At 40.6% G+C, this 26458-nt stretch overlaps 2 protein-coding genes across 3 annotated transcripts; both read left to right on the forward strand.

The window, feature by feature from the left end:
- Positions 1-198: 198 nt before the first annotated feature.
- LOC126409097 (vang-like protein 2) lies at positions 199-21898 on the forward strand. 2 transcript variants are annotated; one of them, XM_050075015.1, is made up of 8 exons: positions 199-334; positions 13346-13719; positions 14109-14232; positions 15060-15667; positions 16943-17076; positions 17362-17497; positions 18112-18355; positions 18610-21898. In XM_050075015.1, exons 2-8 carry the CDS (start codon positions 13649-13651, stop codon positions 18868-18870), a joined length of 1578 nt encoding a protein of 525 aa, XP_049930972.1. In that variant the 5' UTR covers positions 199-334; positions 13346-13648; the 3' UTR covers positions 18871-21898. The 2 variants fall into 2 exon arrangements, with proteins under 2 accessions (XP_049930972.1, XP_049930971.1); XM_050075014.1 differs by lacking the exon at positions 199-334 and adding an exon at positions 371-946.
- Positions 21096-25751, forward strand: fcer1gl (Fc receptor, IgE, high affinity I, gamma polypeptide like). The gene is made up of 6 exons (XM_050032347.1): positions 21096-21109; positions 22719-22903; positions 23132-23223; positions 24069-24107; positions 24573-24602; positions 24827-25751. The coding sequence occupies exons 1-6, from the start codon at positions 21096-21098 to the stop codon at positions 24890-24892; spliced, it is 426 nt and encodes a 141-aa protein (XP_049888304.1). The 3' UTR covers positions 24893-25751.
- The last annotated feature ends 707 nt before the right edge of the window (positions 25752-26458 follow it).

A 26458-nucleotide genomic window follows, 5' to 3' on the forward strand; every position in this document is an offset into this window, starting at 1 on the left:
ATAAAAACAACATTCAGTGATGATGATGATGATGATAGCGGTGATGGTTTTGGAGGGTTATTTTTTCAGCAGCTTCATTACTGTTCCTCTGTTTCATGAGCCAAGGGGCCCACTTACTTTGTGACATTATACTGTGCACTTCTCTGCTCAGAGCAGCATCACTGTGTGCGGTAATAAATGCGTTGTGGCTCAACCACACTGTTTCACAGGCTCTGTCCCCCAGGGGGAAACAGAGGAGGGGCCAAAGTGGAGCGGAGGCGGGGCGCACGGTGCTACGGCTGAGTGGAAAGAAAGTGGAAAGTGAGAAAATACCTGAATGGACAATCTGGAATAAGTAAGTAGTATTTTTGTGTGGAAAATGTCTTGAAATGCTGCCGGTGGTGATTATGGGCGCATGTGCGCTGCTCTAACAGCGGAGGGAGAGGGGAGGATTTGGGGCGCCGGAGATCTCCGGTTTCCCCAAACAATAGTCGACGGGACGCGATGGTCGCCTTTTTTTTTTTGAAACCGCAGGGAAGTTTAGGACCCTCATCGGCCCCATTGTTGTTCTCACCGAGGCCACGTAGCTCTGTGGAGCGTTTTTAAGCGTCTTGGGAACAGTGATGTGTTTGTAAATGTTTATAGAGGAGAAAATGGTTCAGAGGGAGATGCGCATGGAGGGAACACTCGCGTCCAGTTTGATTGTAGGCCGAGGGTTTTGAATTTTCTCCCTGGTGAAGGACTGCTGGGAATTTGAGTGCGTCCATTCATTTACTGCGAGGGCGTCCCGTTTGGAAAAGGAAAGGCGGAAGAAAGGGAGCGAGCATTTGGATAATTTGGCATCAGGACGCGACCGGTGGGGCCTGGGAGTCTCCCATTGTCCTGCCGTACTCCAACACCCTCCTTTTTCCATTTTATAGGTCGCACAACTCTTTATATTCGCCCTACATGCTCCCGGTGCCTCACAGTAAGTTAGCCTTTTGTGCATGTGGAATATTGTTGAATTATTGATGCAGCTTGACTCTTGATCCATGTTACTGCAGCCACCAGGAAATGTGTCCAAATGGCTTTTGAGTTATTGCGCCGTTCAAATGTTGAAATCCAAACTGAAACTGTGATGTTGATGCAGTAGCAACAGGCCCTGATTTCCTCAGCTGTAGTGAGAGCAGCTGGCTGTATATGTTCTTTATTTATAGTGAGCAAGATAGTTTCTTTGCGAGAAATAAACTGTATACTGCAATAAATACTCAGAGTGATACAAAGTACCACAGTATACTGTAAACTGCTTCCAGTGGGAATGTTGTAGTCATAAAACAGCACATAAAAATACCACAAAGCATCAGAGGGACACTTTAAATAGACTGTAACAGGAAATTTACAGTAATATCACAGTACAGTTAAAGGTTTTGTTGACACACATGCATTGAAACCTTATGTGACTATGCATGTTGATGTAGTACATGTACACAATTATCCAGTATTGCCTAAACCAACTGCTTTCATGTTATGTTTAATCTTTAAGTCATTAAAGTGTCAAGAAATAGTAGAGGTCCCAATCCAGTCCAAGGTGACTTCTAAAAAGTGCTTCTTTTGTCCTTTAATCTATATAAAACACAGCATTGTTAAGATGAAAACAGGTATTCAATGTCTGACTCAAGAAATAATAGATAGCAGGAAATACGAGCTGTAAAATTATATTATCAGCAAACAGTCGTAACATTTTATACTGGAAGCAAAAAAGCATTATACTCATTTATCTGTTGCCACAACTGTAATGACATCTGGTTAATAACATTGTAGGTGCAAAATAGGTTTGTCAGAGAGCTTAAATATTTATTTTACAATGATATGACACAGAGGAAATATCATAAAGTCATGATTGTCCTGGCAAAAATAACTGCGATTCACTATATTAGCCAGACAATCATTAAAGAAAGCTTAAAACTCTGAAATGACCTTAAAATATACTGGGGTCACTTTACCTTACATGTTGTTAAGAAGCAAATGTTTCAATCCTAAAATGCCAGGTGCTTCCACTATTTGAAACAGCATCAGTTCTTTAAATATGAAATATGCTGATGATTGATGAAGATCTTTTGAGTTCTTTGCAATTGGTGTGTATGCAACCTGTTTTTGCAGTCTCTTTATTGTTTTGCCCAGCTGTAGGGCTGCAACAAACGATAATTTTCGTTGGAAATTGATCAGTCGATTAATTTCTCAATTTGTCGATTAGTTGTGTGGTCACAAAATGTAAGAAAATGGCGAAAGGTGTGTCTTAAGGCCCAAGATGATGTCATCAAATGTCTTGTTTTATCTATAACACAATGGTATTCAGTGTACTGTCATAGAAGAGCAAAGAAACCAGAAAACATTCAAATTTAAGAAGCCGGAACCAGAGAATTCAGATTTTATTTTTTTTTAATTTAAAAAAAAAAACTTGAGCTGATTAATCAGTAATCAAATTAACTGCCGATTAATTAGAGAGTTGACAACTAATCGATAAATCGTTGCAATTGTACCCAGCAGTCTCTTTGGGTGCAAATGGACACAATATTCACATTTATCCTGATAATGAAAAATCACCACTATTAAGTTATTGAAAGTGTTTTTTTATCTGTGTTAACATCAAAAATCGTCCCATCCCTACCAGAAACTAGCAAGTATGAAAAATGAGTCATCAGTAAGTCGATGCCAGTTTAGTTTCTGTCATGCAACTAACCAGGTTAACCAAGTATATCAGCTGTAGTGCAAACCTTGATAGCTTTAAAGGTAAAACATCAATTAGGATGTCTCCATTCTCTTTAGGAGGGCTAATGCCCATGCTAACAGTGTGTGGGCTGTTTTCAATGGGTAGAGAACCGTTCCTAGTAAAAACTGTTGTCTGATACATCTGTTTATAATTTAGTATAACTTGGTATACTGCTTCTCAAGGGGCATGCTGTTGTTGAGTTTCTCAAATGTCATTTTTAAATGCTCAGAAACCCACACATTAACTTGCACTCAGTCTCAGCAGCAGATTTCTCAAAACCTGAGGAGATAAAACTGAGACTACATGACTAGACACAACTATAAGGGTAATATTGTTTATGGTTTGGGTGAACTGGCTCTTAAACATGTTTCTCTAACTGGATTTAGAATGAAATATATAGGCTCTGCACTGCCTAATGGACCAGAGTCCTGTATCTGAACCACATCTATCTCATCATCTCAGCTCATTGAGCCACTTCCTGTCTCCTCAATACTTTGTTTGGATATGAAGACAGATTGTGTGCAGGGGTCTCTTTGAATCACAGTGCTGAGCAGAGGACAGGGCCTGTTGATTCAACCATGTCCTGCTAGATTTGTACACACACACACACACACACACACACACACACACACACCTGCTCTGGTTTGCTGGCCATGTGTGCACCAAGGCTGACAGTAGCAGTTGTCTTGTTTTTTGCTGGTTTTACTGGTGTTGTCGCAGGCAGCAGTGGGTGGTGGTCAGCCCTGTGTGTGTGTGTGTGTGTGTGTGTGTGTGTGTGTGTGGCCCTGGTACAGTGATGAGCCACTTCCCCTGCTGGACCCTGGGTGTGTGCACGCTTATTTTCACAGTTGGTATATCAGGCCTCAAATGGCTGTTAAGTGGAGCTGGTCATTTCAGAGATGGCCCAGATTGTTTCTCCACCCTGACAGCTGCTGTCCCTGTGCCAGCAGCTTGAAATGTTTGATGACAGCTTGATTTCTTTTTGCCTTTGGGAAAATAGATGTTGCAAAAGCCTACATCTGCTTGTTTTGACGCGAGCTTCACATTTACAGCAAAATTCCTGATTGATTTTCATTGTTTTTATAAGTCAGTTTGAGCGATTTATTGAGCAGCATGAACTTTACTGAACTTTTAAAATTTTTAATATCAGAATCTTCACTTCTTCAAGGCAGGCTGAGTTAATTTATGTGGCACATGTCTTACAAAAAGCACTGAAGATGGCTTTACATAATGCAAAGGAGGCATTAGATTTAAAATACAGCCATTAAAAACACCAAATAAAGATTCAGTCAGAGGCAGTGGAAAACAAAAGAATATATATAGCTAAAAAAGTTTAAAAGCTATAAAAAAAAGCTAAAATTATGATAAGTGTGAGGTGTTGTTCAAGGGTTTCAATACTGGTGCCAGTGATACCAAAACCAGAACTGCACCCTCAAAAATATTTATTTATTTATAATTTTTTTCTCCCAAAAAGCTCTTCTTTGAAAAAAAAAGTGCCAATTTCTTTCCAATTACATGTTTAATTTTGTCTGGACTAAAAGCAGCCGAATAAGAACTTTCTTAAAGGTCCAGTGTGTAGGATTTAGTAGCATCTAGCGGTGAGGTTGCAGAACTAAAACTTCTCCTATGTGCCAAGCATGTAGGAGAAATCAGCATTTAAATGAGGCAATGTCTAATCAATGATTAAGAATCTGACTAGGCATCCAATGGCAACTTTCGATTCTACTATACCTGGCCCTCATCATAAAATATTAGATACATTTCAACTAGGGGTCCTTTTAAAGATAAGTGTCTATAAGCAGGGCTTATAGATACCACTTAGAGCACTAAGGTCGCGTCCTCTGTAATATATCCAGGAAATTTAATGAGACAAGGAGAAGTTTACATTCTAGGTTTGTACACATCATAAATGTTGGGGTTTTAAGGCTTATTCTGTTATGTAGACTATATTTGACTGCTTTTTTCAAGTAAATTGAACCAAAAGGAGCACCAGAATTACATACCTGGCAGCAGACCATACTGTATGTAAAGAGATAAAGAATACTTCTGTTGTATTGTTCTGATGGTGGGTCATCAAAAAATGTCTCCAGTGGTGTGGTGGACTTTAGACTCAAGACGTCATGAAAATAATAACTATACAGCCCTTTCTAGTAAGGATCCTATGTGCCTATAATAAGGTGGCATCAGCTCAGCTTGCACAGAAAACACGTATCTCTGCTATCAGTTAATGATGGCTATTAAATGGCTTCATACTCCCTTTGGTCCAAGCCACAAAAACATCCAAGTGTGGCACTAGTAGGCATGAAGCCCAACACCATTACTGTTTAATCTCAGACCACACACCTACACAGATTACTGAGGCGGCCTGTTGTTGGCAACTCTTTTAATTCAGCCCAGAGGGGAGTGAACAAGGGTCATTTTCTTTTTTTAGAAGTCAGACTTTGACTTTGAGGCAGGCTCGTGAGAAATGAATGAGTTGTGTGTCAAAAAAATAAATAAATTCTGAAATGACCTTAAGAATCACACCACTGTTTGGTTAACAGTGGCTGTCCAGGAACAGTAACTGAGTAGGATGAAAATGAACCTGTGTGAAAGATGCTGATCAAAAGCCATAATCAACAGGGTGTGTGTTTTCAGAACAGGCTGTAGCGCTCACTTGTGTTCAGATAGACCTTTTATACTCCGTGTGTTAATGTAACTGTAAGGCTGCTGACTGAAGTCGTTGAGAAGAGTCCCAGTGAAGCTCATTAAGTAGGCCATAGGACACTGGGATGAATAGGAAACCTTATCCATCTCAACTGGACCACACCTCTGTAGATCAAGTTTACTATCATATTCTTACTAACAGCGTGACAGAGAGACAGATGGGCTCGTCTCAAACTGAAGGTGTATTTTATGTATAGTAAATGGTGTTGTACCTATTGCTGATCAGGGGTAAGGGATACTCCCGAAGAAAGGAACTGTAAGATCCTACAAGTAAAGGCAGTCAGTGGTCATGTTTTATCTCGTTTAATTACAGTAGGGAAATGTGCTTCTTCGCTTTCTTGTTGAGCGTTTGATGAATAAATATGAAGCTACAGCCAGCAGCTTGTTAGCTTAGCTTAGCAGAAACGCTGGAAATAGGAGAACAGGGCGAGTCTGGTTCTGTCAAAAGGTAACAAAATCCCACCAGTAGCACCTCTGAAACTCATTAATTAACATGTTATATCACATTTGTGTAGTCTGTACAAAAATAGAAGTATATAAACAATGCGGTGTTTCACTGTGGGGTTATGTGCCGGACTGTGTCTCGGCTGCTGTGTCTCTGGCAAATGATCCTGGCCAAGTAATAGTCCAACACACAGCCCCTACTAGAGATGCACCGATCCAGCTTTTTCAGTTTAGATACCGATCCCGATGCTGTGGCTTGGAGTATCAGCCGATACCCAATACCGATGATCCCGATGCTGTGGCTTGGAGTATCAGCCGATACCCAATACCGATCCGATGCCATGGTTGACCTAAAAAGCTATATACCTTTACATGTAGAACAGAAAAGACTAGAGGCATCAGGCATTGATGACTACACAGTTCTTTCCTAAGATAAAATGAAACAAGATAAAACAGATAATGCAATGATGAACTATTTATTTTTTAACAAAAATAAACAATTATGCAACAGCAGTTGAAATAGTGTGAAATACCTCCACACAGCAGATTCTCCCCTTCGCTCCATGACGTATGACGTAGCTCGCGTCGCAATAGATTTAAAGGGAAAGGATCGCCTCAGGTATAGGTTGCAATTTCCGATACGCGATCCATCTATTTTGATGAAATCGGGGCCAATATTCGATCCAGATATCGGATCGGTGCATCCCTAGCCCCTACTTAAGGTGGCAAATTGACATTGTAATACTGTTTTAAGATCTAATGTGATAAATGTGAAATTTAGAAGTGCTACTAGGTGTATTTTGTTACCTTTGGACAAAGGCAGACTAGCTACTTGCCCCCTTTTCCAGTCTTTATGCTAAGCTAAGATAATCTGCTGCTAGCCCCAGTTGCATATTTACCATACAACATGAGAGTGCTATCAATGTTCTCATCTAACTCACAGCAAGCAAGTGGATAAGGGTATTTCCCATAATGTCCCTAGACCCTTCAGCGATTGTTACTTTGATAAAGGGAATTAATAAGGGAATTTATGAGAGACAGATTTTTAAAAAGATAGTCAAAATTAAAGCAGACTCAAGGCTCAAGCTCCAAAAACAATGAATCCTACATTTCCCATAATGCGACTGTGTAGTATGTGTCATAAGAAACATCATATTTTTCTCCGTACTCCCGTTTGTCACAAAGACTTCTTGTTTTAAATTTGTGTCGATGCCAAAGTTGAGATAACCCCAATGATATCACTGTGACATCATCAGGGTTGTTTTTGCAGATTCCTCAGAGACACAGAAGACGTTATACAACTGTTTTCATAGACTTTTATAGTTTTCATAGTACTAACCAAAGCAGATCTTCATGTTTAAATTGGTAGAAAAACATATCCAGTCTGGAAGTCCAGAATCTTTAACTGGTCATTCAGGACTAAAACGTATCATAAGCAGACCAACACTATAAAGAAAATACCATAAACCGGTGTACCTAAACAAGTAAAGATGAAAGTTTGTAATTTTAGGTCATATCATCCTGCCTGGCAAGGTTATGTGAGGTTTGAGTTGCAAACCAGTTTGTTTGCTCTATTTAAGTTTTTGTCTCTTTTGAAAGACATGAGGTTTCACATAGGCTCCACTTTAGGAGACCACCCTAACCACTGTTCGTATGCTTTTCATACCATATGTGTCTCATTATGTGGATAACGGGTCAAAGGTCAAACATTGTGACGTCATGTCGTTTCATTCAGCTGAAAGGTCAGTGCTAAATGTTGATGTCAGTCCTACAGAATGAAAACTGTAAGAGCGTCTTTATGAGGCCTCCGTTTTACACTGAAGTTCAGCAGTCCTATAGTCAGAGAGAAATACTCTATTAAACCTGCAGGGATTCAGATTTCTTCATCTTCAGTAGCCTCAAAAGTCGAGAATGCAATCACGCCACAAGTTCTGTTTGTTTTGACTAAATAATATTTGCATTATTATTCAACACATAATATTGATAGAGTTGTCATAAAGTTGTATTTACTGTATGTTCAATACTCATTGTATTGTGACAAGACATATCACAACTTGCAGTTTTGTTTACCTCACAAGATATATTATATTCTTATCTTTGAGAATGTTGCATCAAAGATACTATACTAGCACTACTGCGCCAATAGTATGATATGGTACACCCTACAGGTCTTACCTCCCTACTTCATTGTAGAGTGTTGTAAACGTTGTGTGGATGGATGGATGAAAGCAAATTCAAAACCGTACAATACTATATATGGTACAAGTTTAGTGATTGCTCCTTATTTTGCTGCTTGTTTAGCTGCTAGCTTAATATCTGATATCAACGTGGTACAAGATCATATCAGCCTAATTGCGTTCTCTTTACCCTACAAAAACAGTTAAATAATAACAATAATAGTATCATTAAGCAAAGAAACACAGGTTTTATATTGGTTTTAACTTCTGATTCATGGTTTCAGGTGTCAGTCTTTTTTAAATTTTTGTTTATCCAGTTGGAAAGTGACTTTGGCAGTACTGCAGTGAAACTAAAATGGTTCAGCACTACAGAGAAAAGAGATCCTGTGTTGCCAGATCTTGTGAGAGCGGGTTGCTTAAACAGAGATATTTCTTAAACAACGTTAATTTTCTCCTGATTTGTCTTTCTGTAAAATACCATTTTAGACGCAGAATGTTAAGATATGTGGCGACTATGTGGTGAAAGACTTGACAATAATCTGCACTCACGTTCTTTGTTCCCATTGGAATGAAGAGACTCATTACTGCTGTTAGTCTCCCAAAAGGGTGACTACCCGTGGCGAACCCACGTGACACAGACACAGGAAATGAATCCAAAGTGGGCTGTCATGGTTTATCAATGGTCTCTGGCTGTATTTACTAGTCACAGTATAAAAATTCAAGTCAGTATGATGTCCAAAAATGTCTTATGTGTTTCCAACAGTTCAAAACCCAAAGATATTTAAATTGAGATAACTGAGGATAACTGGATAGCCTAACTTTTCAGAGTAAAGCCTCAGGCAGTACTTTCAACTTTACCCAACCCTAAGGGGAGTTATTCAGCCAATTCAGTAATCCTGCGCACGCAACACAATGCAGAGCAAGACGTCTTAACAAATACTGGCAGAATACCATTAAATTTGTTATAGATATTCATGGTCCACAGAGGGTTAATCTTTTATTTTGGGCTTTCCAGGGCAACATATTCCTTGACCTAAACCTTTAACCATTGTTCTGTAACTCAAAAACCATTTGCAAAATGTGCTTGAAACTTATCGTATTCATTGTCACCAGAGGATGAATCCTCTTGGCTTTGGTGACCACCCTGATATTAAGCAGGTAATTGTAAGCAGGAACTCTAACAGGGACATTCATTCTCCCCAGAGCATTATCTCTTTACATTTTTGACCCGCCTCCGACCACCTGAAAACAAACTGTAACACATAACATACGTCATAATATGAGGTGATGAAACCCTTTTGATTTGACTGACTTGTACTTGCTCTGCCTGACATGTTTGTGTTCCACCTTAAGCGGTCACTGGGGACCTCTCTTCGTGGTCCTTTTAACTGCTCTCTGGAAGGTGTTTTGATACATATAGGGATGGCTTTGGCTATGGTTGTTATACCTAATGAGATAGACATTTAACATGTTTGTACCCCTTAAACTTCTAAAAACATTTAGTGTCACAGAGCATACGGACAGATATATGCAAGTTGTCATGACATGTAAACAAAAACACTATGGCTGCCTTATTGCTCCTGATAGAGACTGCAGTAAATCAGCTGCTGTGATCTGAGTTTGAGAACGACTCTTCTTGCAGTGTAATTGCTTTGAAATATGGACAGTATTACTGTAATTGCCTAATTGCTGTTTTTATGGGGTGGCGGGCTAAACATGGAGGCCAAGTGATGAATTCAGATTGTTACTTTGGCCAATGTTTCTCTGTCTGGGAGGACAAGTTCCAGCTAAACTGACACAACCATTAGATAAAAACACTGTTTAGATTTAGTTTATTGCCGGTCTGAAAAATATGTGGTTTGTGCTTTCCCTCAGCATACTGTGTACTTTACTTCACTTAAATCTGCTTCTTCATGTGAGTCTGCAGTGATTATCTGAAGAGCAGATCTCGACTCTTGGCAGTCTTTAAAGTGCTTTTTCAGTATAATGCCATGCAACTGTACAATATCTAAACTGAGTATTTGCTCGTGTTGCGTGACATTCAGAGTCCTCTTCGTTGCAAAGACATATGTGGTCAGCATGAAGCAGTTTACTGCACTTTATATGGCATAAAAGCACAGCACGACTCTGTACATAAGATGCTCATTCCTCTGCCATTACTAAAGATAAAAGCTTGTGATGATACACCAGGAAGAGGCTGTTAGTCATTTGAGTTTTGTGGTTTGGAAAAGGCATGTTGAGGTTTTGCACATGGCTGCAATGATCTAAAAGCTTCTCTGGTAAGACTTACTGAGTTTATTGGTGCTGCATGAGGGGAGCTTCCTCCCTAAGACAGAATATGAATGAAAGATTGTTTTTAAAAAAAAGAGCATGATGAGGACAAATTCACAGAAATCCCACAGACAGTTTCGTTGTTGCGCAGCATTTGGCTTGAAGGGAAGTGGATTTTAAACACAATGGTGTTGATGGAGCAGAAGAAAACACATTAAGTTAAACCAGGACCCCGTACGACAGCGATGGCAGCTAACGTCCCTCTCCATTTCCCACAGAGGTCCAATCAAAGCCAGCGAGCGTCACCCGCCCTTTATCAATTAACCAGCATATGACAGTCCAACATCCGTCATGCCAACACTTTTATTTTGGCGATTTTTCGCCAGCGTGGAGAACAGAGTGGCAGAGGGCGGCGTAAGGTCAGGTTTCCACAGCAACTGTCAACCTCCAATCCCCCTCCAGCTGAACACCCTCTTTCATCGCCATGGCAGCGGAGAGGCCCTGTTTCCCAGGGGACGAGGGGAGTGCGGGAGGGAATGTGAGACGGGGAGAGGGAGGGAGATGGCAAACAAGTTTTGTGAAAACACAGTAATCCAATATGGCTGCCATTGTGTCCGAGCTAACGGCGACTAAAGCTGGCTTCTTGGTGAGAGGATATACAGTCGTGTGATGATTAACCTCAGCCAAGACCCGGAAGACGAAGTGATATAAGAACACAGAGCTGAAACTGAAGTGGGTTAATGTGTGTTAGTGTGACTGGGAGGGTCGATCAAAGTACTCTTGTGTGCCAGGGTGAGAGGTTTGATTCCCACAGGAGCCAACAGCCACACACATGGACTCTTCATTTAAAGAGTCACTTAACATCATATTTATACAATTAAACTGATTCTGTGCATGTTTGACCAATACGCTGTCCTGAAACCTGATACTGATCCTGATCGTCTTTCAGGGACTATTTCTATGTCAATATTTCTGTCAGACAATTTTCATACCTGAACTTCCTCATATTTTTGTGATTCCTTCACAGTTTTATTCTGGAGACTTGAAACATTTAGATCATTTTGTAAAACTAGACATACATACCAGTGCTGAAACAAATGGCCCATGTTTGGAGAAATGCCAAACATTTGCTTGTTCTTGCTCTTCCGATGTGAGGGTTTGCTGCTTTTTTCTGTTTTATATCATTCTAAATTGAATATTTTTGGATTCTGGGCTGTTCTCTGGGGGAAAAGCAATATTAAGATTTCACTTTGTGTTCGGGGAAGTTGTGGTAGTCATTTATTTCTTCATTGTTGATCTGTTCTGTACACACGACATCTATTGCACGTCTGTCTGTCCTGGAAGAGGGATCCCTCCCCAGTTGCTCTTCCTGAGGTTTCTAACTGTTTTTTTCCCTGTTAAAGGTTTTTTTGGGGGAGTTTTTCCTTATCCGCTGTGAGGGTCCAAAGGACAGAGGGATGTCATATGCTGTGAAGCCCTCTGAGGCAAATTGTGATTTGTGACATTGGGCTTTATAGATAAAATTGAAATTGAAGTTCAATTTATTTATAAGCTTCAGTGTATGTCACAGTTGTCTCCACACAACTTTAATATTTTAGTCTTGGTTTAAATGTGGGTTAAAACTTCTTATTGTTTGATTTGTTGATTATTTCAGTTTTTAACAGTCTGTAAATATTAAGAAGTATAAAGAAACTATGAAAAGATCACAAAGAAGGAATCTCCAACAAATCAAATGGTGGAAGACATGACATGATTGGACAACATCTAGTAAAAGGCCGGCTTCAGCACAGCATGTGGGCAAACTAAAATAGGTTTGGCATAAAACTGTAATCTGTATCGTTAATAAGGCTCAACAATATCCCCAAAATTATTATTTTTGAATTAATATTTTGACAGATACTGTCGGTGAAGACTCTCAGTCATCCAGGTCATGGTAATCGTAAGTGCTATATCGTAGGCAACCTGACTTGCTTGCGTTTCTTGAAGACGCTTCCCCTCTCATCCAAGAATTTAGAACATTTAGAACTGAAGAAGCCTCTTGGATGAGAGGCGAAACGTCTTCAAGAAACGCAAGCAAGTCCAGTTGCCTACGATATAGCACTTACGATTTGACAGATATTGCGATATAAGGTTGTGATTTTAGTTGAAATGGCTGTTTTTGCATTTCATTTTCACTGAAAAAAAAAGATGATGATGATGATGATGATGGGATTTTTTTGCATGTTCCCTTACGTCTGGAATATGATTTGTAGGAGAGGGCTTCTTTGTAACACCACAATGCTTCGTTCATGTCACATAATGGTATATGGTGAGACATTTTACCTTAATCATAAAAACTGCATCTCCTGTGATTTGGATATTGCACTTGGCCCTGTTGCAATTTTGATAATATTTTGATTATTGTGCAGTCCTGGTAGTTAAGGTTGGTTCACATCAGTCACATAAAGGAGCCCTGTGGAGTTTCCTTGTAAACCAACTAAATGTATGTTTACATTCAGTTTTACTCACCAGATGTTAAAAGCATCTCCGTCATTGTTTACTAGCATAAGGCTTCTTCCTCCCTGCCTTTACTGGCACATTGAAGCATAAACTTGATTTTATTGCTCATTGAATTTTTTTGAATGCCAGATATGAAGGAAGTGTTTCCAAATGGTGTTTATGTTGTAGATTACACCAAGCCCATAATGCATCATATACAAAGGAAGCTCAGAATAGGCTCTGGAGAGCATTAAGTGTATCTGTCGAGATGGTTTGGTGTGATAGCTGTGAGAAAGACAAGGCAGGAAGCTCACTAAGGAGGGCTTGAAAAATGAGCCTGCCTCTGTATTTTTAGTGATGTTCATTCACTTAGCGTGAATAATTATGACTGATATGCTCACAGTCATTCAAATTGAGTCAGTCACATGCATCATAATCCAGAGCAGAAACAGCTGTCTGTGTTCCACAGCAGATACTGATGTGAAACCGTTCAAAGAATTCCAGTTTTAACCATGACTCTCCCTCTGCCTGTCTCTTTCAGATCACAGCCACCTCAGCTCTCCCCTGCTGCGACTCTCCTACCCACCGTCCTCTCCCACCCCTCTTCTCCTCCTCTCTGTAGCCTCCCCCACTCACCCATCTCCCTTCTCCTGCTCCATCCTCATCGGCCTCCAAGATAGATTCCCTCAGGAGTAAGGTTGACCTGCTCAAGCTGCCTCTGGCTCTCACCACCAAGTCCATCTCCGAGCGCAAGAGCCAGCTGGGAGGAGTCGGCGAGCAGCGCGGCACGGGGGGAGGAGGAGGAGGCGGGGCTCGTAAAGCCCGCTCACCGCCGACCCGAGACATGGACAACGAGTCGCAGTACTCGGGCTACTCATACAAGTCCTCACATTCCCGAAGCTCCCGCAAACACAGGTGGGTGTAACAGCGGCGACACAGATGACATCATCAAACAGTTTCTCTTACTCGCATTTTACTAACAACCACTTAATGTATTCAAGTTCTGTCAATCAGTAAATTTGAAATCTTGTAGATAAACTAAAGGATTAAGTGTTTGAGACAGTTCTCCCAGTTCTTGCATTTCAAAACCAGTTGTGTTTGATGGAAAACACATCACCACACGCTGCAGCAAGGCTACCTTTCTTAGCTCATGGGAAGTTGTCTTTGGTGTTTGGTGCTCAGTAACATAACATTAGTTCTTCATGCTTCTCTCCTGCAACTTGATTAGATGCTGTTTGGGTAGAGTACATGTAAGTACTGCAACACATCCAGTAACGTTGTGTCGTTGTGTGTTTGTCTCCCAGGGATCGGAGGGATCGCCACCGCTCCAAGAGCCGAGACAGCAGCAGTCGTGGAGACAAATCGGTCACCATCCAGACTCCTGGAGAGCCGCTGCTGGATGCAGAGTCGACGCGTGGAGATGAGAGGGTCAGTCACTGCTTTCTTACCCACGTTTGTCCATTTTAAAGTCCCAATCATTAATCTACCACTTATTGATGACCTCCAATAATTGTTTAAATTACAATGATTCTTCCAGTGCTGTCAATTTCTTTATAAAGTCTTTAGCTCCTTTACCAACTAGAAACTATGATTTAAATAAAGTTTACCTTTGTCCCATCAAAAATTTTGTTTGCCATGATTCCTTTAAAGGGAATTGTCCTCCTGCGGAAGTGCCTCTTTTACCTCTCTCTGATGCCTCATAGAAACTGTCAGTCACTGCATTTCAACCCTTGTCTGTCTTGTCAGTTAGCTGGGAAAAAGCAGGTGTTGTCCGGTGGTGTGAGTCTTAAAATATTGAAGACATATTACATTAAGTTTAAAGGCATGTGTTCATTAAAATGGACTGAGGATGTTTGTTTCTAGATGAAGTGAAAGATACGTCTTTCTTTAAATAGTAAAGAAGCATTTGTATTTAAGCTTAACCAACCTGTCACCCTTCTTGGCTCAAGTGTCTGCCCACAGATGATGTGTATACAGAGGGGTGTGAGGAGGTTAAGGGGTTAATATCTTATATAATATGATCAATTTTAACTTCTTCTTTTATTCAGTTATGTAGTAAAAAGACCAAACATTTAGGTAAAACCTGCAGAGAAGCTCAGATAATCTTGTATTTTTTTCATTTTTCATTTCCTACTTTTTAAATTAAAACTTTTGAGCCCTCTTCTTCAGCTTTTTCACTATATTGTATTTTTATAGGCAGTGGAATTAAACCCAAAACACACGTGAATCTTTAAATCTTTATCTCTGTCCAACAGGATGATAACTGGGGCGAGACCACCACAGTCGTCACTGGCACCTCAGAACACAGCATCTCAAACGAGGACCTGACCCGCGTCACCAAAGATTTGGAGGAGTCGACACCGCTGGAGTGCAAGCGCTTCATTGGCCCAGCTCTGGGAGGCTGCCTGAGCTTCTTCGCCCTGGTCACGCCTTTAGCCTTCCTCATCCTCCCGCAGGTCCTGTGGCGTGACGCCCTCGAGCCCTGCGGCACGCCCTGCGAAGGCCTGTACGTCTCCTTGGCCTTCAAGCTCCTGGTCTTACTCATCTCCTCCTGGGCGCTGTTCCTCCGGCCTCCTCGTGCCACGCTCCCGCGCTTCTTTGTCTTCCGCTGCCTGCTGATGGTACTGGTGTTCCTGTTTGTGGCGTCGTACTGGTTGTTTTACGGCGTGCGGGTGCTGGAACCCAGGGAGAGGGACTACAGGGGGATTGTGGAGTACGCTGCCTCACTGGTGGACGCCCTCCTCTTCATACAGTACCTGGCTCTGGTGCTGCTGGAAGTCCGACACCTGCAGCCAGCCTTTTGCCTCAAGGTGGTCCGGAGCACGGATGGAGCGAGCAAGTTCTACAACGTGGGCCACCTCAGGTCAGTGAGACAATGGCAAACATAATGATAAAGGTTTTTTTACAAAGATACTTTTGTTACTGTACAGAGATGAAAGTAGAGTTGATTTAAAAACATTAGATATCCATTTGGGACAAAATAAGATCAGGCTACAGTTTGTTTTGACAGTGAAAGACAACCAGATACATGTATAACAAAATATTCTGTGCTCTGGGGTCCACTTTTGAGCTTTTCTGAGCTATTAAAAACATCTTATTGTCTTTCCTTAGTTAAGCTTCAGTTAGCTGCTGAGGCCCTATTAACTCCCAGCTCTTTAGTGCAATACTCACAGTTTTTCTGTGCTGGGATACTTGGCCTCAAATTTGCTGTCTGTCAATCTGAGTAAACACAGAAATATCAGAATATGCTAAATATATGCAGGAAGACTTAATGGTGATCTTAAATTGTGTCCCTCTTCAAGTCAGAGCCTGAAGATCAGATAATAAAGTAACATCTACTTTAAGGCCCTTGTCATGCCAGCTAATAATTTGACTTAGTAGTGCATATTCCCAAATTAATTTTAAATTCTTCTGGGGTCCTGGGGCAGCTGTCTCAATACAGGTAATAAGGTTTGAGGTGTGTATTTGGGTTTAAAAAATGCTTTCATCAAATGGATGATAAGGAAATTAAGTTACTTTAACTATAACCAGACTAAATGAGCCCTTGCTGGCTCTTGGGTCATGATAAATATGAGAGACACACAATTTTTAAGGATTAAACAAGGAAATTATGTAACAAAAGTAACTGAGGTGGAAGCATGATAAAAAACAAACAATTGGATGTGAATGTTAGTAGGACTGGTAGTATCGGATGTGCATTTAGTGTCAGAGTGGTGTGTGTGTGTGTGTGTGTGTGTGTGTGAGAATGTTATAGAGTGCACGAAAGAGCATAAAGAATAAACTACGGTTGCCACATCACCAGGGACGGTGCCTGTCAGAGAGAGAAAATGAGTAGCAGAGCCCAGATTTATAACGTTGCCCAAGTGCCACCAGAAGGCTCTGATTACTAACTCTTCCCACAATCAATCAGTACACCACACAGACACTGCTGACTAATGGGTGGGGTTGTTACATTATAACCTGAGTTCACTTTTTTACAACATCTGAACAAATTCACTCACTGCTTAGATGGAAGAATATCCTTATTTGGAAACTGGTGTGCTATTAACTGTTTGTCATGTCCTGTCCTTGTTCAGTCTGCAGCTGATGTCAGACCTGTACTTTCTGTAGCACTGATGATTGACACACTGTGTTTTAGTATCCAGCGGGCAGCTGTCTGGGTGTTGGACCGTTATTACAGCGACTTCTCCGTCTACAACCCTGCCCTGCTCAACCTGCCCAAGTCCATCCTGTCCAAGAAGATGACCGGCTTCAAGGTTTACTCTCTGGACGGTAAGTACAGCTCTGATGCCTGTTGTCTAATCCATGACTCCAGCTTTTGTATTCACTGTCATTTATTAGTCAGAACTAGATGACACATCCAGTGACATATGACGTTAAACCTTAAAGCAGCTGATGGTCATTTGTTATCATTTTCTTAGCAGCTCTTCGTTGACTGTGACACTTCAAATGTGAACATTATTTTACTCTTTCTCTCACCTGAATATGAACATCAGCTTATTACCTGAGATGCACTCCGCTCATCCCCCTCCTCCCTCTGTTTGTGCTGTCTTGTAGAAAACCCCACCAATAACTCCACAGGCCAGTCCCGGGCCATGATAGCAGCAGCTGCCCGGAGGAGAGACAACTCCCACAATGAGTTCTACTATGAAGAGGCGGAGATGGACCGCAGGGTCCGCAAACGCAAGGCCAGGTCAGACAGAAAATACTTACAACACCTGGTGTTATCTGACAGCAGGGGAGTTATCATGATGTGTGATTTATTGGAGCAGTAAACAAGAAGCAGATAGTAACAATGCACAGAGAGAGACTTTGGCTGAACTTTCAATATATGATTTGTTTTTTTGTCTGAACCCATGTTTCAGTTTCACCTTAAGGTCAGATCAGTGGGCGCACTGGAAGGTTTAGGAGTTGAGGAAAGTAGGGGAGCTTATTGCAACATGGAGTTTGTTTGCCAGTACACAAAAATGATTTATGTTTTGGCTTGGGGTGATAATTTGCGGTTCAATTTGTCGTCTCGCCTTACACATGAATCAAACTTTTATGGTTACTTGGAAAGTTAGAAAGGGCAGCAGATACATCAGCAGCGTGTAGCACAAACATACTGGCATCGCCTTATATTAGCTATGAAAAAGGCTTGTCAGTTTGCTGAGGATCTGTTGGGTAAGTCTTGGGTCTGCTTGCATTACAGCACAGACAGATAATAATAATTGATCCTTTTAATATTTCCTATAATGTTTTCATGTTCATCAGAGCACAGCCAGCTGTTGACTCTCCTAATCATGATGCTTGTACTCAACCCTCTAGGTTGGTCGTGGCGGTGGAAGAGGCCTTCACACACATCAAGCGTCTCCACGAAGACGAGGTCGCCTCGTCCCCCAAACACCCGAGGGAGGTGATGGATCCTCGGGAAGCGGCTCAAGCCATTTTCGCCCCGATGGCCCGAGCCATGCAGAAATACCTGAGAACCACCCGGCAGCAGGCTTTCCACAGCATGGAGAGCATCCTCACACACCTGCAGTTCTGCATCACACACAACATGACGCCCAAGGTAAAAGACTGTGATCACGGTGACAAGAAAACCTTAACTTACCTGACTGAACGTTTATATTCTACAGTTTGAGAACTTTCCATTCTGTAGTGACACGCACACATTGCACATACTGTCTTTGACATTGTTTTACATTCAATATATTTAAATTTGACTTTTTGTTTTGTAACACAGCAACAAAAATATTTTACTATTAGAAAATGTTTTCCAGTGTTTTATTTCTGATAATTCATCCCCTACTTCCCCCTCGTCAGGCTTTCCTAGAGCGTTACCTCTCCCCCGGCCCCACCATGCAGTACCAGCAGCAGAACGGCAGAGGGCGCCAGTGGACTCTAGTGAGCGAGGAGCCGGTGACCTCAGCCCTGCGCCAGGGTCTAGTGTTCTCCCTGCGACGCCTGGACTTCTCCCTGGTGGTCACAGTGACGCCGCTCCCCTTCCTGCGGCTCGGGGAGGAGTTCATCGACCCAAAGAGCCACAAATTCGTCATGAGGCTGCAGTCTGAGACCTCGGTGTGACGGCATCTCCTCGAGAGTCTCCTTGTTTCCCACGCTGTCCTCTCTCCATGCTCGCTCCTGCTGGATCACTGATGTGGCGGGACATGTGGAGGCCATGTGGTCCACTCCCATCCAATCATTTCTTGTCTGTGACAAAGAAAGCATTCAAAGAGAATCCTCCTCGTGTGTTATGATCATCACAGATGCTCTGATATCAAACTGTGATCAGCTCAACGATTGTTCAGACCTGGAATTAAACTGATGCCTTGACTTTTTCTCTTTCTGTGTTGTAAAACTCTTTGTCTTTACAACATGCCGTTAAAAAAAAAAAAAAAAAAGTAAACTTTTTGAAAGGGGACTTTTTGTCTTTTTGCCTCTTCTGTTGCTGTAACCACTGGACTACTTTACTGTGCTGACTCAAAACCAGAGGAGGGGGATTACATCACACTTGTCACTTCCTCTTCCTTGTGTCTTAAAAACAGACTAACCGGAGCTCAGCTCTGACTGCAACGCTGGTGTACCACTGCCTTTTGGTTCCCTGTCAGTTTATTGTTTTGTTTAAGATGACAAGGACTGTTTTTATATAAAAGGGTGTGACTTTTTTTTTTTTAACTTACAGAATGTAGCATTATGTGCTTTGAATTAACACGTGGCTTCTCTGCGGTCTGAAGGCCAAAATGTCTTTTTATCTGACTGTAAAAAAAAATGGAAGAACATTCCTAAGCTACTCCAGACTCTGTATATTCATGATTGTCTAAATATGCAGGTTTTGTATTATTCTACACTGGCATTTTTACTATTCATTTTACAGTTTTAGCAAGAGGACTAAACAAAGACCCCATTTATACCTCTTGTTGTCATGCAATCTGTACCTGCATGATATCTTGCCTGGATAATGATGTTACAGCAAAGCATGGAGGTGTTCTGAATTTTTATTATCAACAAATCCCACAAAAAGGCCAGAAAAGCAAAAGAGTTAGAATACTTTAAAAATTCCCCTGTCTTGAAGACCATTTGTTAAAACCATATACTTTCATTTAACAACAACAATAGGAATAAATGATGCATATAGTGGGCACTATTTTTAGCCGCTGACTAATTTGCGCTACTGAGTATTTATGTCTCAGGAAGTCTTGTGCGATTGCATGAAAATTAAATACAGTGCCCATGTTCATATAAGGAGGGGCATCTCACCCAGTGCAATGGTGTGACTCACTGATGATGTGTTCTTAATAATTTTCATACAGAATTCGTTTGAAGGATCAACTCATCATTTATGACAATCTCGAAAAAACAAGACTGTCTCCAAACTTGTCTTTTAATGTAAGTTGTAAATGCATGCAGGACAAATTGTGCTCAGAACTGCTATCTACCACTGCATCGGCTAGACCATATCTGGAGGACGTGGCAGCTTTACCATGTTTTAAAGACAAAAAAAAGACCCATTAAGTTGAAAGGTCACTGAAACACCTCAATTTCCTGTTGTTCTAAGCTGCTCGGGGAAAACTGACAGGTGATCACTCAAATTGTGAAGCAAAAATAGAGCATTCTCAACCCAAGGTCCAACTTACTTGTTTTTTCGAAGCTTTCAACCACATCTCGGGGCCTTCATCAGTGGATGGAGTCGCTTAGTTGTGACTGTGATACATGTCACCTTAGTATGGAATCTTGGAGAAGTAGAGTTAAAATCTCCACGTCATATATGACCTTAAGTCTCGTAACAAGATTTATTGCCATGACACCTGATCAGTTACGTGCTGAGAAATGTTTGGCTTTGGTGTATTGACAGTATTGTATTATAATGTATTTATAGTACTACAACATACCTGATAAGTTAAGGATAGAGCGATGAAGTCGTAGACTTATTTCCTTTACTTTCCGTGGTATGTTCGTAGTCAATCAATCTCAATAAAGACAATTGATAAAATATTTCAGACAGTAGAAAGGGTAAAAAGTATCACACACCAGAAAACAAAGTCGTATTATGAAAGGCAGTGGTTAATAAATACCGATGAAATGCAATGTTGATTAGAAAAACATATTAAGACCTCCACAGTCTCCGTTTTTTAGCCTTTTTCGTACCATGAGATGATTAAAGCTATGCAAATGACAAGGAGTTGGACCTTGGCATAAGAATTTTTTAATGTTTTTTTTTCTTGACCTTGAACACACCATGTTTGTTGATTTAACTGAGTCAAGGAAAACACGTACTAAAGCCAGGTGTAAATGCAAAAGCCTGTTATCAGATGTCATCATCCAGGTACAGATCCCATGTTAATACCAGGTGTAAATGGTCTTTTTAATAACGTACACGTAAGGAATTCAGTCCTGAACAGGCAGCTGTAGTTAAACTACAAGCTGACTTCTATGTTTTTTATTTTTTAATGCATCTCAACAAAAATCCCAAACCAGACGTGTGATTGTAACTCTTCTCTGCAGCTCCTCTGCAGCAGTAGCATATCACCGCCTCGCCTTGTGCCACGAGCTGAAACAAGCACAGTGAAACATACCGCCTCCATCCGACAGCCTTACTCTCCAATTGCGGAGGACCAGCGGTGGGGCACATCTGTCCTCGCACTGACTCCTTCTCCTCCAGGTCCCGAAACTTACTGTAACGCTGAAGCTTGCCTGATGTTGAGACTTGAGCCGATCTGTTTCTGCCTTCAGTTTGTTGAGCCACAACACGGCTGACTGTTTGCTTTTCTTTCCAGGTTCCAAAAGCCCTTTACATTTCTAAAAAAAAAAAATCTAAATACAAGGTCCTAGTGTATGACATTTCATCCAATGCAGATTTTTTTAAAATGCATGTTAGATTTATTTTGGGCTCCAAAACTTTTTTATAATAACTTGTTTTCTATTATTTTGAAGGTGCCTAAGTTATGATGATGCAATTTTCCGAATGTTTTTACTTTTGAAAAACAAGAGGCTTGTAAAAAACAATTTGTAGATTTGTCTTGTATTTTCTTCCTTTTGGTAACTGTAGCTTGTATAGTGTGTTAGGCCTTTTTCCATTATTAAACCATTTATTCCTTCTATGTCTTCTTTTTGTTGCTTATTTTGGAGCGTGGGAGGTCGATGGAGGTAAAGCCATCTTTGAAAAAAATGGCTTAGAGGGACAGTTTACCTCAAAATCAAAAACACATATTTGTCTTCTGACCTGTAGTGCTGTTTATTAGTCTAGATTGTTTCGGTGTGAGCTGCAGAGTATTCGAGATATCAGCCGTAGAGATGTCCGACTTCTCTTGAATATAATGGAACTAGATGGCACTCAGCTTGTGGTGCTCAAAGCACTGAATCACCATGCAGAAGAAAGTGTGCATCTACTGCTAGCTCACCAAGCACAACTCAGCGAGCTAACGTTACAGCTCAGCCGATTAGGACAGCATTAATGTTTGCATCTCACACTGTCACGAACACAAGCCTGTCATTCATGAGTAGATGCACACTTCCTCCTGTGAGGTGATGTGGTTAGCAGGTGTAGTTCAGTAGAAAGAAAATAGTGCCATCAAGGTCCATGATACTGGAGAGAAGACAGACATCTCTACGGCCGATATCTCCAACACTCTGCAACTCACACCGAAACAATCTAAACTGATATAAAGGACTGAAGGTAAGACTAAAAATATATATTTTTGATTGTGGGGTGAACTGTCCCTTTAAGTCTTTGAAGTGGAAGAACACGCAGGAGCTGATTACATGTATGTTAACTCTATTTTGACGCTTGTGGTTTTGTGACTTGGTTCCAGATAGATTCTTCTTTCTGATTAAGTGTGTTGGTTCTTATGAATCGTGTTGAAAGCACTGTGTCACTGTATTTACGCAATTTTAACCAAATAAACACAGAGTGTTGTAGAGGAACTGCTGTGAAGTGAGGATGGCAGTGTGGTAGGCGTGTGGTTTCACAGCTTCAAAAAGACGGACAGAGAGCCCCGGACTTCCTGTTCACTGCTGCTCAAAGAGCTCGCTTCACAGGGCTTTTTTTTGAAAGATCTCGCTGACAGCCGACAAGGAAGCAACAAAAACAGACCCTCTTATCTCATCTCCAACCCTGCTGGTAAGATGGCACAAGTATTGGTATTGCTGCCTCTCTGATTATCAGTCCCATCTGCACCAGTGAGGATTAGTCAATGTCATGGGGGCATTTCCAAGATACCTGTGGCACTGAAAAGTCTTAGTTTAACAGTAGATAGATGAGGTGGCATCAGGATTTATTTCTGCTGGAGGTGATGATGAATGATGAGGATAATGTTATGAAGATGTTGAATATGTTCTCTGTGCTCAGTGACCATTGGAGAGATGACCGTATGTTACATCCTGGATGGGATTCTAATCCTTTATGGCATCATTCTCACCGTCTTATACTGCAGACTGAGGGTAAGACAAACAGGAACAACGCATACACACACGTACACATACACACAACTGTGATGAGTGTCAGCGAGTGCAGAACTGTTCCTTATGGTTGTGTCAACGTTATTCAGAATTATAATGTTGACAAAAATGTGATTATTGGCAATATTTTAAGAGTGTTGTTCAAAAATTCTCTATATTTTGGGAAGAAAAAATCTTGAGTGCTCCGCCAGCTTTTAAAAATACAGATTATTCTGTCGTAAATGATCCCAACTTGCTTGATATTTTCGCTTATTCATGTTTTTACTTTAATGCTAAGGCTGGACAATATGGAGAAAATCAAATATCACAATATTTTTGATCAAATACCTCAACATCAGTATTGCGGAAGCATTGTAGGGTTGACTATTGGTGCTTTTACTGAATTTACAATAAGATTTGTGATAAATAATCATCAGTAATGTGGACATAATGACTAAGTGAGTAAAGGCAAACAATAGAACAGCTAGAACAGTCAAGTAAGTTTAGAAAATTACATTGATGTACTGTAATGCAGCCTGCGAAACAGGAAAAGGCAACACCATATTACGATATCCAATATTTAAGACGATATCTAGTATCTGTGTCTATCATATTACGATACTGATATAATATTGATATATTGCCCAGCCCTATTTCATGCTGTAGCAATGTATCTGACAACTTTCTTCAGTCGTCCTCTCATTTTAGAAGCAATCCCTTCATATTGTCTTGAATATTTCAGCACTTTTACCAGTTATATCTCACACTTTGGAGTCTGATTTACAGCCCCTGATTAATATTCTGTAAATAAACTCAATAATATTTGCTTTCTGGTTTGTTCTTGACAGATGAGTTCGTCCGACAAAGAACCTCCCAATCCCGCTGAGGTAAAATTAAAGTTCTTTATCATTGTGGAAAAAAAGGAAAGTTCTGATTCTGTGAAATGTGCTGGGAATTTTTTTTTCTTTAATGCTTTGGTATTTCACCCTCAAAAGCAGTAGTTCTGCTAAAGCCAACCTCAGCCTATCATTTCCTGTAAGCTTGAGCTGACCACCAACCTACATTATTTATACTCTGTACACACTCACAGTTTCCACCAGTGTTTCTTCATACAAAACAATGTGTCAGATCCCACTTCCTGCTAAATGTTACATGCATGCAAAATGACACTTTATTCTTGATCCTAAAAGCTTACAATGAATAAAACAATCCACACCCATGCAGATTTAAAGACACAGACTAAAAGGAGGAACTACATATTTCACACATCTGACAGTCAGTTGTGTTTGTTAAGAAATGTTTCTTCCTGTAGCAACACATGATAATTACTTTGAACTGTTTTTGTCCCACAGAAGAAGCCCGCTGAGGGAGGCATCTATGCGGTGAGACTTCTCATTCTAATGATTAAAAAGACATTTAAAAAGGCACAGGAAGGAAAATTGACAGCTCAAAGCACAGTGGATGGTAAAGGACCTTTTGTTTTTTAATTCACCTACCTGGCTGTCAGAAAAGAAACGTAGACTCAGTGCAGGAAATACTCACAACATCGTTTTGTAGAGATGTTTATTTGCTTCTCACTAGTGTTGTATGTGTGTGTGTCCTGCAGGGTCTTACCTCTCACAGCACTGATACCTATGAGACCATTAAAATGGATAAAAAACCAGTCGTCTGATCGATAGAGGATTTGGTGCAGAGAGGACGCTGAACACAAAAACAAAGCTTTATACTGTATATTACATTGTATGTTAAGAGTTTCTACATCCCTTTTCCTTTTGTAAAATATAACTTTTATTTCTAAACTTTGCATGTATTAAATGTTAAACTAAGCTAATTTAACAGTTTACTAATAGAAGCTAAGTCAGTGTGTATTCACTGCACATCATTCTGTGTTTCACAGCTGGTTTCACCCAAGTTACGAAAAAAGAGAAGTTTAAATTTATCTTTTGTTTCTGTTCATGTGTTCCCTTTTTGCTTAAGTGTTTTTACTTCACTTTATGTGAAAATCTAGGAGTGCAACATATAATTATTTTTTTATCAGCAATTAATCTGCTAATAATCTATATTATATATATATTAATCAAATGCCCATGATGATTTCTTAAAGACCAAAGGTCCAGATTGAAGGATTTAGAGGCATCTATTAGTGATGTTGCAGAACTGAAACTTCTCCTGTGTGGGATACTTGCAGTGGCCAACACAGAAATGGAAAAACACGAGCGGGCCTTTGCAGAGGCAGTGTCTTTTTTTTGTTTTGTTTTGTTGGTCTGGGCTACTGTAGAACACTCACACTAATGAAAACATGCCAGTAGATGCCCCTAAATCCTACACACTGGACCTTTAATTGTTATAGATTTCTGTGATATGCTGTATGTTTATTGCAGAATCCATAGATCCATGAACATTGTATGTTACATGTTAATTTTGTTAGCTTTTGTCTTATCTCAATTTTTGAAGGAAATTTAACACCATACTTTCAGTGTTCAATGTTCTGTGACAATAAATACATGTATAACAGCAGAAGTATAACAGCACCAGAGGGCAATCACACCCTTTCACTGTACAATCCTGTTTTTTCTTCCTTCACTCCTCACTCAGAGTCTCACCTGCTTATTTACATGGAAACATAACTGGAAATGTATTCAAAACAGATTCGTAACAGCCCGTGCAGTCTGTACCTGTGTACTGTTTCCCCTCAGGCTCTTCACAACGACACAAGCAACTCACTCACTCATCCAGCCGTCTGTTGCAACTTAACCATTTTAACTTCCAAAACAAAAGATAACCTACTCAGATTGGGGTCACAGCTGCAATTTACAGTGGGGGACTGTAGGGAGCTATTTTTTAAACCTATATGTTCGCTTGGTTCTTGTTCATATTGTCATTGATTCCCATTACATACCCATTCCCACCCATACAGTGCAGAAGTAAACACAGATTCACTGTAAGTATTACGATGATGATGACTCAGGGTGAGTAAAGTAATGACTGCAGCAGGGGTTTTTCCACATCAACATGCTGCATAATACAGTTTTGGTAAATGTGTCTGTACATCCAAACTGTGCATCCTTAATGAATGTTGCTGTCGCTGTCAGGTGTTGTAGCTGCAGGCTGTCACCATCTTAAGTCAACTGATAAACAGCTGAAACAACAGGTGCATCTTTTTTGTCAGAGATTAACAGTCAGGTTGTTTTGGAAAAACTGGATCATTTGGAATTCCGCACAAAATTGTGCTGCGTTC

This window comes from Epinephelus moara, chromosome 21, assembly GCF_006386435.1.
Source record: "Epinephelus moara isolate mb chromosome 21, YSFRI_EMoa_1.0, whole genome shotgun sequence".
Classification (NCBI taxonomy): domain Eukaryota; kingdom Metazoa; phylum Chordata; class Actinopteri; order Perciformes; family Serranidae; genus Epinephelus; species Epinephelus moara.